Source organism: Periplaneta americana, chromosome 5, assembly GCF_040183065.1.
Source record: "Periplaneta americana isolate PAMFEO1 chromosome 5, P.americana_PAMFEO1_priV1, whole genome shotgun sequence".
NCBI lineage: Eukaryota > Metazoa > Arthropoda > Insecta > Blattodea > Blattidae > Periplaneta > Periplaneta americana.
The window spans coordinates 155,141,689-155,156,263 of NC_091121.1; the positions used below are offsets into that span (position 1 = coordinate 155,141,689).

Sequence of the window (14,575 nt, forward strand, 5' to 3'; positions counted from 1 at the left end):
TGTTTATTCAAGCCTATGCACAGACAAATTTGATTAATAACCTTAACAATGGTAGTATTTAAAATTAAGATGATTGCTATATTAAAGGAAAACTGACAGCAATAAAACAGAATAACAAACTGTTTTTAATAGTATGGTTAATTCTATAGAACAGAAATAGACCAAAGTAGGCACATTTTTTTTAACATTGCGTACTTCGAATAGTATAGGTCTATTAAGCACGTGGTTTTACTTCCGACACCCAATACTTTTCACAGAATAATCTGGAAATATTCACCTGTTGTTTTATGGATATATCTCGCCTTAATGGTAAGTGCTGATGAGACGTGTAATTTGTAGGCCTACTTAAGTTTGTTCGAAGTCCACACCTGTGGAGTAACGGTCAGCGCTTCTGGCCGCGAAACCAGGTGGCCCGGGTTCGAATCCCGGTCGGGGCAAGTTACCTGGTTGAGTTTTTTTCCGGGGTTTTCCCTCAACCCAATACGAGCAAATGCTGGACTCCGGACTCATTTCATCTTAAGAGGTCCAGGTGCAAATTTCTGGGTGTTTGGAGGCCTGGACCGCATCAACAAGAAAGCATTTTCAGTGCTAATGAAAATAAGGCTTATGTCGAAGAAGGACATATTTCGACATAATTAACAATCTTGTTTTACATTTAAATTGTGATCCGTTCACTCCGACGTCTGATGTGCACAATATGGCAGCGATACCCTATTTATTAACTACGTACAACAGGTGAATAGTTCTAGGTTATTCGGTGGAACGTACTGTATTTGGTCCCGTGCTCTATAGTCTACCAATCGTAGTACGCAATAAAATTGTAAAAGAGAAAATGGTGCCTCCATTGGTCTAGTTCTATATAGAATTACCAACAGGTAGTAAACGTCTGCTAACAGATTACCAAATATCATTCTGATAAAATATGTTGGAACATATGCTAGCCTATACGTTATAGATATGCCGGCTAGGAGTATTCTACAACCTTATACAGATTTCCTGTTGCGAAATACAGTAATAAAGAGATAATGCTGTAATTATGTAGTAAGCACCGGCCAGGCCATCTTTCCGCAACAGAGGTCCAGGGCACATGCATTACCAGATATATAATTACATTTTAATATTTTATGATTTTTTATATATTGTCAGCCTCTTTACACTATAGCGGGGAAAATAGACTTAATGTTCCCTGGACCTTTCTTGTGGGAAGATGGCGGCCTGGCCAATGCCTACAACACCTAATAATAAAATGTACGTCTTTACCGTCTGAACTTTAATAACTGGAGTCGATTATAACGTTGGTCAAGAGCAAGCCTGACAGAAAGACAATGTAATCGGCGTGTAAAACACAGTTACAACAGGTGCGGTAGGTAGCCGAGGCTCAAAGACCTTTACACATTATTTATAATTTTGCCAATACTTCGAAATTTATATACTGAATAAATCATGAGACATTTTTATTTCCGTTAGAATAATTATGCTTTTATCTTGATTGGACAATAAACGTGCAAAATAATACCACAAAACATGTAACGAGGTTATTAATTTCAATACAGAAGATTCAGAAGAACGATATTAAAAAGCATATGACAGTTATTGTTTTCACTTATTCACTAGTCCGAACTCACCCAATTATGAAAAAGATTAAATTTGCTGCTATAACTGATACGAAAACCTAGTTCGTCATCTTTCATCTTGCTTTGAAGTAATGTTCAGTTGTTTAATTGAATTTTTAGTACATAGCCTACACTTGAAGTGTGATTTTCATTCAAAATGCTGTGAAGGGATTTAATAGAACTTAAACTAATTATCCTTAATAAAATATTCTACTGAATAGAGAGTAGGGTATTAAGTTTTCTGATTTTCTAGTGCCAATTTTTTTTTTCTCGAAAGCCTTTATTGAAAAGTCATTTTTTAAAAAATGATGTTAACTGTGTCTATTTCTATTACAGAGCGTGAGAAGAGTCTCTTATTAACGGATCCCCCTGTAGAGCCTATAAGCAGCTGCAGGGATGAGTCTGGTTATGTGCCAACGGTTGGCCGCTGGGGAAATGAATGGCCGAGTTGACTCGAGACTGAAAATTGGGAACAGCTAACGGGGAGTGGCGAGTGGCCCTTGGGCCACCCTTTGCCTCTTCCCTCATGGGGTAGCCCAAAACCGGCACTATGTGTGCCAAGCGTGGAACAATATGAGGACCTTGCCTCAAGAGTAGAGCTGACCGTGCAGCAACTGCTGCAGGCACACAACTACAACAGTGTGGGAAACCTGGTCAGGTAGGTGTCAGTGTTGTTTGTATGAGTAATCAAATTCTACAGAAACAATTACAGTATTAAGTATTTTCAATTAAAGAATATGCATATACAGATAAAAATGTCTTAGTTTACTTGCAGTTATAGAAAAACACCGAAATGTATATAATCAGTACACATTATGTTATACGATCTTGTTCTTAGATAATTACACAGAGCTATTATTATCATACGTCCCAGAAAAGAGCGGCCGGCCGGCCGCGCCCTGCTTGGTTTCCGCCGAGCGCATAATCATTTCTCCGGCGCTTCTCCAATATATAAAAGTACTAACAATAAATGTTCAATAATTTTGACTTACCATGCTCACAGTCGTTGCTGAAAATGGCCCTAATTTGCCGCCACACACAACTGACATCTTCTGATGAATGAATGAACAACACTCTGAAGTTCCACATCATTGATAGCTTGGATTTCTTCTCGTATATAGTCTTTTAGTTCATCTATAGAATGAGGATTTTTCCTATAACCCTACCTTTTAGTGTTCCCCATAAATAAAAGTCACAGGGTGTTATATCTGGGCTTCGTGGAAACCACAAATTATTACTGATTGATTAATCTCGTACGCGAAAATACGCCTCAATTCCCTCATTGACACGGCAGCTGTATGAGCAGTGGCGGAATCTTATTGGAAATAAATTGACAATCGTTCCGCGTAAGAACACTACGTTTCCTGCTTGATTTTCGATTCTTCTCAGAGCCTGTTTCTTTAAATCTTTTAGCGAGTCATCTAATTGTTTTGGCAGAAGGACAGGTCTGTTTGGAAACTTTATTCGAAATTTTCGTCTTGTTTTCACATACGACCTTCTGCCTTTTATGTACGTATTGTACATATACACACGTTCACACAGTGAGAATTTTTGCTAGGCATTACTTAAATACACAATAATCACTAAACTTTATATACTAACGTTGTACCCTTTTCTGCTAATTTGTGATGGAGTTAAACGAGCGCTGAGGTATACTTGTTTTTTGAAAGATGGGACATGACAGGAGCGTTGCGATCGGAAAAAACAACTGAATGTCACATAGCGTGGTAGGCCTGTTGCTATGGTAACAACGGTTGAGTTGCCAAACTTTACAGTTCGCACGTGGCGAGTGCTTAATAGCTTTCTTGGCGACATTTATTGTGCACACAATGACAGCATTGATACATTTCGTCTTTGATTCTCTGTCGATTTTTGTATTGTTTTCTTACCTTCGCGTCAATTGTCAATGAATGTTTTAGCGTCAGCCATCTTAACGACAATTGCTAGCTTCCATCAGCTGGCACCGTGGTAGTCCATGTTGGCAACATGGCACTGTAGTTCCAAGCTCGGCTGCTTAACTGTCATGTCCCATCTTTCAAGAAAACAAGTATAGTTCCTTTCCCACTTCGCTTCCACACTTTCAGCCGTCTCCTATGTAATACCAACATAACTTTGGTGACATTACGAAAGTTTCACGCTAGTGTACACTCAGATTATGCCTTGCATATACCAATCTGTGACAGGTTAGGTTAGGTTAGGTTAGGTTAGGTTAGGTTAGTTTAGTTTAGTTTAGTTTAGTTTAGTTTAGTTTAAGATTTTGTTATGTCTTGCATATACGAATCTGCAGGATTTTCAAAGCTTGGTGGTTTTTGTTTAGTGATGTCAGTACGAGCAGGTGTAATGGTCGACGTGAAAGCGAAGTTACAAATAGAAATTTTGTGTCTATTTCATTATTATTTGTTGTGCTTCACTGTATTCCAGTGATTATTGAATTAATATAAGTTTTACGTTCTTTACATTGCATCGTGTGTTTTATGTCCCTACATTTCTTTCCTTCACTAAAAACCACAATGTCTGCACTTGCATTACCACGCACTTCTCATTTCACACGTAATTTACTACATTTTCGAACAATTTCCTTTTCTTGAAATATTTCCCTATAAAATCCTTAACTTTTGAAATCCGTCTTCGCAAGAAATCCCTTACAAATTCGACAATTTTCACGTTCAAAATCACTGGAACTATCTCAACGCTCGTTTTTCCTTAACGTAAAAATAATTACCATAATTTCAATATTTTGATCAAGTATCTATATGGGACCACGCAATTGAATAAACCACTGTGAAGGTGATCTAATCCATACAAGCATTTTAAGGAACATGTTTCTATTACGTCAGCATGAAAAATCTGGTTTTAACATTTCCGTTAGTTTGCCATTCACTTGTACTGTTTTTACAGACATTTAATAATTAAAATACTCATTCTATTTACACACTAAATATATTTATTCTACTTAACTACTACTGGTATTTTCAGAAGAGTGAATTTTTTTTAAGCAGGTCTTCTCTGGATCCCAATTTTGCAGCAAATTCCTGATAGATCATGTTGAAGTTGGTTAAGGTAGCAAGCATGACTCGAACAGTTTCTAAGCTCATTCTGGATTTTTTGGATCTCTACTTCTTGTTTATAGAGGGTATATCAGCAATATACTGTCAGTGACTCAGGAGAAGGCGACGGAGTGAGGAGAAAGGGTGATTAATAATGTTACGACAATAGTGCAATACTCGTACTACTAGTAAGCAGAAATAATGTTTCCACTTACTAGTAGTACAAGTATTACACGTGTTGTCGTAACGTTATCTATTGATCACTTTTTTTTCCTCACTCGCTCGTCTTCTCCTGAGTCACCGACTATACACTCCACAGATATCTTATCTTGTGGATGAATAATCCAGGCATTGAGATATTCAACAGCATTTTCATAAAATTGTAATAATTAACACTTAAAATCCGGGATATTTGGGGACAAATTATGAAATTCGGGGATGTTCCTCAGACGAAATTTGTTTGGGGACAAGAAGCAAAATTTGAGAATTGTCCCTGGGAAATGGGGACGTCTGGTAACCCTAGGTACTTTAGAAAGGATGATATAACATGTTGAGCTGTTTACTGTCTGTAAGAAGGCACTTCTTTATTCCTTTGGTCACGATAATAGCGGATAGCAACTAGGCTATTTTGCTGAAGATGTTAACTTGATATAATATCCATCCATACGTTAGGCGTGGTATTTTATTTAGTGTCTGTTATCTGATTATTTTTTAAGATGCAGAAACGAGGCATTGGATAAGTATTGCTTGAAAGTCACTTCGTTCTCTGCACACCACTTGAATTTTATTAACAGCTAATTAATGCAAATATGCCAGTGAATGAGATTCGACATTATATTAATTTGTGGTGACACAATGTCCCAGATTACTGGTTTATCTACTCTCTCAGCTTTAATACTGGCTAATACGGTATATACTCGTATTTTCCATTAACTTAATGTTTAAGATTTACACATTGGAAGAGTGTCTAATTACCTGTATATTTATTAGAAAAGGAACGTGTTCATATCATATGGTTGTTATTTGTAGGTGTTTAACAAAGAAGGTGTGAAATAGCCCTTTAAGGTATGAAGTACTGATCTCCTGTCCAATTCGCTCATCATTTATGGTCATTTCGGATAGAATGTTCAAGTTGGTCCATGTTTGAGCACAAAGCAATAGTGGTTCGTACAGTGATCATTTTCCTTTCAGTAATTTCTTCTACACACTTTGAGTAACAAAGTATTGATACTCTCACCATTTTCCGTAAATTTGTAAAAACATTTTATACAAACTTAGCTCAAACACATTAAAAAAAACGGTATTCCAATCTTTTGGCACATTTAAAATGTTTCGTGCAAACCTAGCTTAAATATTATTACTATTTAATACGAGAAAAATTCGTACCGGCACCGGGAATCGAACCCAGGACCTCTCAGCTCTGCTCGCTGAGCGCTCTTTCCAACTGAGCTATGCCGGGACACGATCCACGGCGCCGGCCGAACCCCTCTCGTAATGCTTTTACGGCCTTACTACCTGCATTTGAGATGATACAAGTCATATATGCAGGAGCGCATATTTTAAATGACTTTGTGGCCATATTCACCATCAGTTCGTGACAACTGCTAACAGTTAATACATCACATATTCATTTTGAGGTCTCGCCCACCTCATTGAATATTACACGGCTACTATGAAGTAGCCAATATGTATTATTACTATTTAATACGAGAAAAATTCGTACCGGCACCAGGAATCGAACCCAGGACCTCTCAGCTCTGCGCGCTGAGCTCTCTTTCCAACTGAGCTATGCCGGGACACGAATTTTTCTCGTATTAAATAGTAATAATACATATTGGCTACTTCATAGTAGCCATGTAGTATTCAATGAGGTGGGCGAGACCTCAAAATGAATATGTAATAGCTTAAATATGTTTTAAATTTTAGTCATACTACATTATTGAGAGGGAGTACAGACCATCTTGATAGCTCAGTTGGCAGAGTGCTGGTTTACGATACTAGAGACCTGGGTTAAAATCTGGTGATTGCGGAGTCGTATTTGGGGTGGACAAGTTTAAGGTTCTTGAGGGTTTATCTCGGATTTCTCCCATTTCTCTTCATCATTCTACCGTCACTCACCATTTCAATATTATCTACTCAAATTAGTATGGCATGATGTAGTATTCTGACTGGCATACAGTTGGCATCAGTCTGAGGAAGCACTCGGGGATGAAAGTACACTTTAGTGAGACTTCATAATCGGACCATGAGCATACATGGCTGCATTGACAGATGGCACCACATAACCGAGTTATGATGTCTACAAAGACTCGACTAAGGAAGTGGTAAACTACAATAAGCCTATTTTAAGACTGCAGTGCTAGCCTTCAGTTTTTCTTCCATACAAAAGGGATGAGGGAGTACAAGAGTATTACGTAATTTCATAGCTGAAAGGGCATGCGAGAAACAGGCACACTTTTATATTGATGGATACCATTAATACATATATAAATTGATTATCTATTCAATTTCAGATTCTATGAAGAGTTCCATGCAAGTGGGGACTCAAACTTGGCTGACTTCTACCGCAGATACTTGCCGCCAATTACACCTGAACATTACACCTGTGTTGGGCTGGCACTTGAATTATTGCGTAGATTGTCCAACCTTGAAGCCAAGTTCCCTGGGCTAACCAATCGACTGTATTTGGCCTCTTGTGAAGAAGTACGTATATTAACGGGAACAAGTATTCTGTTTTCATTAGTGTAAAACATCTCTCCAAAATTCATATGACTAATCTATTTTCATCTCCAATTACTCTTTAGAATATAATTTTACTCCAGGTTAGTTCTTTTGAAACTATTACTTATAAATCTAAAAAAACAGATTGTTCTTAGAAAAGACTAACTAATCTAAGATGTAATATACATATTAAGCATTCCTTATAGAATTTAGCTATGAATATTTAAATCCTAAATCCTTTATGGCAGATGTATATGTTTAATACGTAATGAAGCAAACAATTTTAACGTATTGAAATCATACAGTGGCAACTATTTCCTGTGAAACTGTAAAGCGTTTACTAAAATGATGTGTTCTTTGCAGTCAATTGAAGATGTTGATGGCTATGTAAGAGAAGAACCATGCAAAACATCTGTAGAAAAGGAACACGTGTTGGTGGCCCTGCATGTAGAAGTTGCAGGAAGACCTGGAGTATTACTGTTAGATCCTGGTTACCATATAGCAAGAGTCATTACCGTCATGGCGGACAATTTGTATCCTCATACTGGTAAGTAGCTGCCAATTTTTGTATCATTAAGCAATTAAAAGGTTTTAATTTTTTTTCCCTTCCATTAAGACAGAATGTTCATTTGATTGATTTTATGTTAGTACAACCATCACAAGCTTTCTGTAATGACACTCTCACTTCTCTCTCCACACCCAAAGTCCTCTGATCTTATTTGATTGCTTAGAAGTCAACCAGTATGACTGATCTTGTTTTAATATTATTTGAAACACTTGTAATTAGCATTCTATCAGTGAGCATGCTTATGTGATGGATACTTAGCAGGAAAATAAATCTACATAGTATTCTAACAAAATAGACCATTATCCATCTTCCAAACATGTATTAGGTCATGTGGTCTGTTACTAGTATTCTAACAAAATAGACCATTATCCATCTTCCAAACATGTATTAGGTCATGTGGTCTGTTACAGACTCGATTCATCTTTTTCAGACATCCTGTTGATCTTTTTCTTGGTACTCTGTAACAAAGGATAATTTTCTGGATTCTGTTGTTATTCATTCTATTAACGAAACAGACAAAAGTACATAAATTAAGAGAAGGCCCTTATCCCTAGAATACCAGGCACTCTCAAAACATTCATATGCATACATACATACATACATACATAGTGAACCGTAAGTAATGTCATTAATTTAAGAGGTTATTTTTTGAGATAGGCCTATATCAAACAAAAAAGTTTAACACAATTTTGCTTGTTTTTGCTTCCTTTCCAAGATAAAAATTCTTTTATCAGTGCAGTATATTATGATAATGAACGATTGAAAGAATTTTAGTTTTGCTCTTTAAATGTGTAGAAATTTGATCAGAACAAATGTAATATTAAAAAATTCCTTTCCAGAATAAAAGTTACATATGTTCGGATCAAATTTCTACACATGTAAAGAGCAAAACTAAAATTCTTTCAATCGCTCATTATCATATAATACACTGCTCTCTTAAATTGACTAGGCATATTGGGAAATCAATCAATGGCTTTCCCAAAACAGGCTTTGAAATGTTTCATATAAAACAATTTTTATCTCGGCAAGGAAGCAAAAACGAGCAAAATTGTATTAAACATTTTTGTTTGAAATACCTCAAAGAATAACCCCTTGAAATTAATGACATTACTTACGATTCACCCTGTATATATATATATTGTTACTAAATCTATATATTACTCTGTGAAAAGATTTATTAAATCTACATACTTAGACTTCAACAAACAAAATTTGATAACACAATCTCAAGGGAAAAAATGGAACTCTCTGCATTAAAATCCACAGTTAATTCCCGATTTACCACGAAAATCGTCTGTAGCTGCATTTAGATTGGCAACAGGCCATGATTATTTGGCCAAACACCTGCATAGAATTGGAATATATCAGTCCCCTAACTGCCCATTGTACAACTCAAACCAAGAAATCAAACCAAGAAATGGATTCGAAACACCTCAAAATCTGTGCTTCAGTGGCTGACTAATGATAATATCTTTGAAAAATATTGGAGTGCAAGAGGTCAAATGACTTTATTGTCAAAAGCCTGGCATTAGAAAACAACATATATATATATATATATATATATATATATATATATATATATCTATATCTATCAGGTAATCTATGGCGAATTGTCGGCTTCATCTCGCTATCACCAATCCCATCAATGCTAAATAACCTCATAGTTGATACAGCGTCTTTAAATCACGTAAAAAAAAAAAGTATAACATGCTAATGCTATTGTGATTCTGTTGTAGCACATTTCAAATCTCTCAGTCAAGATTATTAAGTGCCTTAGATTTATGACGTTTAAATAAATAGAAGAATGCTCCTGTTCAACAAATAGTAAATGTTACAAAATAAAAAGTGAGAACTATACAATTTTTCGTCACATAATGTCCACAAAAATTAAAGTGCAATGGGTATGACTGTGATGTTAAATGACAATCAATCCATTCATTCATTTATTTTATTCCATAGATCTTACATGAGCAATGAAGTTTTAAGATGTGGAACAAGTCAAAATTTTACAATATTACAATTACAATTTTTACAAATTTTTATAGTTTTACAATTTAGTAATTTTCTAAAATTTTTACAATTTTGTGCAATCTTTTACAATATTTTGGCGAGATGTAGTGAGATGAGGTGAGGTCCGAGGATTCGCCAAAATATTACCCGGCATTTGCCTTTTGGTTGGGGAAAACCTCGGAAAAACCCAACCAGGTAATCAAATCAAAGGGGGATAATCTAATCAAAGGGGTTGATGCCAAGGATTCGCCATAGACCATCCGGCAATGTGTGTACAATCTCGTCATTTCTTTCAGGTTGGTTTACACAATCAGATGAGCCTCACTGCCGCAAGGAATATCAGTACACTCTGACTGCAGATGGAAAGTACATCTTGTGGAGAGATCGTGAAACTCGCAGTGGCCTAGAGTCCATATCTATGGCTGTTGTATATGTTGGTCGACCATTCCTATGTCCAATAACTGTCACCGAACGTCGAAATCTTGTATATAACTTCCGAAGTTTGCTATCGAGGGACACCAAAGGTCATCTTGTGGCAGGAATATATTTCAAGATAACTGACAAAGTGGGAGAAGGCATAGAAAATGGTTCAATGGGCTTCACGGCTTTTCATCAAGCAGGTGGAAACACTAAACGAATTAAAGTAGATTTCAACAGATACCTTAATTTGCAGCAGCAGTCTTCCAGTGATGTAAGGATAGATGCTTCCATTGCACTCTGTGGTCAGCAGCTAGGATTACCATCCGGTCGACTGGAGGCAATGCTCAGCAGTCTTGCCACACTTCTTGCAGATGACAGTTTCCGAGTACAGTTGCTGGGAATAAATCAGGACATTAATGAAGTTGCATGTGACAACTAGGTGGAGCTGCACCGGTGCCAAGCCGCGGTACCGGTGCCATGTCACCAGGGAAACACGACCTTGTGGGAATATATTATTCTTTGTTGGGTTTTAGTTGCTTTTATATTTGGTGTGTTATGTTCTACAGTTTTATAATACAGTTATTTACATATACTACATGGCAAATATTTACGCGCACGTTCCATCAGACTAGAACAGCCTTTGATAGTATTTGTCAAGATTATTATCTACTACACATTTCGTATAACTGAGATGGTATAACATTTGAAGAGCATGATTGTGTGAGCATTTGGCTGTGTCATATTCGAGTATAACTGTATGACAGTGGATAAAAAGATAAGTTTCAGAATGTATCAACTGAAACAGATTAATTGTAATTTAATTCTATTTTGAATGTAAAGGCATTTCAGTAAATTAATATATGCGTATTTACATGCTATGTATATGACGGCTTTCTGCAATTTTGCATAGTGTTTATGACATTGCACCTTACATACAGGCACAGTTAGTTTAAATAGAAGAAAGGTGTTAATCCAATTTTTAATATTAAAATACTGATTACATATGCACAGGTGTCAAAAAAAACCTAAGAGAAATCACAAATACAGTCTTACTGTTTCTTTAACACTGCTTTGGCACTGATAGTACGTGAAACTTCTGTGAAAAAGGAACAATCATAGCAACCGGAAGTCAGACATTGCCAAACGTCATCTCCTACAACTATCCTGTAATACAGAATTTCTTCACACTTCGTGCCAAAAATTAACAGCCATAAATAAGCTTAAACAGTGCATGAAGCAAATAATTTGTTAGATCTTTTACCAGAACCTTGATATTCAACTACTATTAGTCCTTAAAGGCACTCAAAATATTTAAAAAAATAATTTATACTCTCATTAACTAGAAAACAGTTTTATACCTTCCGAAAATATTTATTGTATACATTTTTTTTTTATTGTCATGACATTTTCGCTAATTCAAACAATCTTGACCATTATATTCTTATATTGTTATTGATATCTCTATATCAATTCATTTGTAAATAATTCTGTAAATCAAATTGTTAAGCTTTGTCTAGAGACAGCAAATTAAACAATAGTATGGCAATATACTTCTAACAAAAGAATGCCAATGAACGTGGTCTGGTCTTGACAAAATAAAATATAAACTAATATATTCAAAATTGTTTAAGTTACGCGATTCATAACTGGAAAGTGATCAATAGAAGAAACTCGCCAAAATGTTTATTTCTAAATATTTTTGTAATTCCTACATTTATTAAAGTATTGAATATGTGATGTTTCTGTCATACCTAATTGTTAAATTCGAAATAACCCATTAAAATTGTAACGACTGACAGTTTATAAAGAATGGAATATGTATTTTTTTCCTAAAAAGTTTATTAAAATAGACTATTAATGACACCTTTGCTGATAAAAAGTGTGGATTAACAAATTATTTTCATATTACGAGCTAGGACATGGTACTAACAGAGGCTGTGTCAAGATTTATACCACATTCTTTGATTCCACTGACTGAAATCAGAGGGGCCAATATTAGGTTATAAGATACATTTATTATTATTAATATTAATATTATTGTTATTATTAATACTATTACTTTTATTATTGCTGTTACTAATGGTAAATACTCGTACTTTATAACGAATTAAAAGGATGTGTTTCCCTGGAGATAAAAGGTTTTCTAGCAGGCAAATGATAATGGTATTGAAAAATTGGTTGATGTGAAGGAGCTTAATATCGCGTTATTGGGAAGACAATTGTAATTGCTAACACTAAATGCACGCAGCTTGTCAATACATGCACATTGACACTGCACTGCCTTTTCATATCAACTTTATTTTTCATTTTACTTGTTTTAATAGTAACTAATTAACTTTAGTTACTTGAAAATAAATATTAATCTAATTTAATGTAGCCTATTCATGACGTTTTACTTAATATCAGTAACAATATTTTACTAGTAAGAGGTTTTCCATTCCAAAATTTGTAGTGTGAAATTTTGTTTCCTTGCCTAAGAACAGTGGCCAAGTATTTTATGTTCATGAAAATTTGTAATTTTTATAAGTTATTTTTATTATGTAAAATTATGCCATGGTTTGTATTTTTCATCATACAGAAATAAAATAATTATGAGTGAACCAGTGTTGGTATTATGTTATTTTCATTCCTATACAACTAGCCGAAACTTCATTCCACAACAGACCCATTCCTGTAAACAGTCGTAATCAGTGAGGGAAGTGGGGGAAAAAACCAGAGGCAGTATGCTGCCCAAAGATTTTCGCCTGGCATACCTCGATTTAAAAAAGGCATACCCTCTCCCTTACAACATACACATTAAATTTATTAATAAAATAATTTCAGTTATTTACTAGATTATTACCCATTGAGTCTTATTTAAAATAATGTTAAAGCTTCAAAGTGCCTTACTTATTAAAAGTGCAACAACAAAAATTACATGGTCACTAAATTGGCAACAGTGGCCACTACAAGCCACACACTACAGCCTTCTATACTTGAAATACTACCTTTGTAAGCATTCCAGGGTTGACTTATCAAATAAACGTGTCTAAATACACATTGAATTCAGTTCCAGAAGGCTGTGGTTTAGATTTACGAAGCAAACAGATAATACTCTTTGCTGTGTTGAAATTTATAAACAAATTTTTACGAATCACATTTTTTCAGTGACGATATGTCATTTTTCACTAACAATATGGTTTCTGGCCATAAAAACCAGTGGCGGTATTCCATACCGGCGCATACCGTGCCACTTTCCTCACTGGTCGTAATGACACCAATTTGAAGAATACAATGCCAGTTGCAGCACATATAACTCATTTTAGTAGTCAGCTGTGTAGATTGTCACAAAATTTCACTCTCATATTAGTTGTGCAATGAACTAGAAACTAAAGTCATTAATACAATAGAATTCAAAGCATACATGAGCAGTGGCGATTTCTCTTATGGAGCACAGGAGCAGTAAACTATGTGAGTGACATAATTCTTTATTATAATACTATGTAAAAATAACCTGCATGTGTACTGGTCTTGTTGACGCCTGAGACATTTTCCACACAACACTTGTGGCACACTATTCCATTCAAGCATGCTCACTAGTAGTGTTTCACTGGCAGCCTTTGGAGCATGGTAGGGAGGCAGTACAGTGTGCGTAGAATGGTTTAGCAGCACTTTCAGATGTGTCCTCAAGCTGTCTACAGTAGTAGTTAGCTCGTTCCATCATAAATGTTACAATGAATAGTGTGCAAAATCTTTTAAATAAGACATTTACATGAAAATAACGAAATAAAGAAGTCGGGTAGACCTACACCTAAATTGAAATTACAAGTGACGAAAAACAGTAATAGAGAAGTGACAAGAAATTTAACAGTCGGACTTACGAAAAATGTGAGTGGGTATGCAGCTGCAATATAAAAAAACACTCTCTTTTGTTTTCCTTGCCTATTGTTTGACAGCAAACATTCATGGTCAAAACAAGTACGTCTCATCAGTTTTATTTATTTTTCTGTTTGAACTTAGGACTGTGCGAAGTAACTTACTCATGGCTTTTAAGGAATCTGGAAGTTCATTGCCATCCTCACATAAGCCCGCCATTGGTCCCCATCCTGAACAACATTAATCCAGTCTCTACAATCATATCCTACCTCCCTCAAATCAAGTTTAATATCTTCCCATCCACGTCTTGCTCTCCCAACTAACACTCTATATGCATTTCT

At 35.5% G+C, this 14,575-nt stretch overlaps 1 protein-coding gene and 1 long non-coding RNA gene across 2 annotated transcripts; both read left to right on the forward strand.

Annotated features, from left to right (window-relative positions):
- Positions 1 to 2,065: 2,065 nt before the first annotated feature.
- LOC138700447 (uncharacterized) lies at positions 2,066 to 12,983 on the forward strand (the record flags this gene model as incomplete). Its single annotated transcript, XM_069827061.1, has 4 exons — positions 2,066 to 2,271; positions 7,174 to 7,363; positions 7,745 to 7,928; positions 10,256 to 12,983. Coding segments are annotated over 4 exons (1,143 nt in total), but the record flags the coding sequence as incomplete, so codon positions are not given.
- LOC138700228 (uncharacterized) lies at positions 7,935 to 8,997 on the forward strand. Its single transcript, XR_011332308.1, has 2 exons — positions 7,935 to 8,274; positions 8,341 to 8,997. It is a non-coding gene; the product is annotated as an uncharacterized lncRNA (long non-coding RNA).
- Positions 12,984 to 14,575: the final 1,592 nt, after the last annotated feature.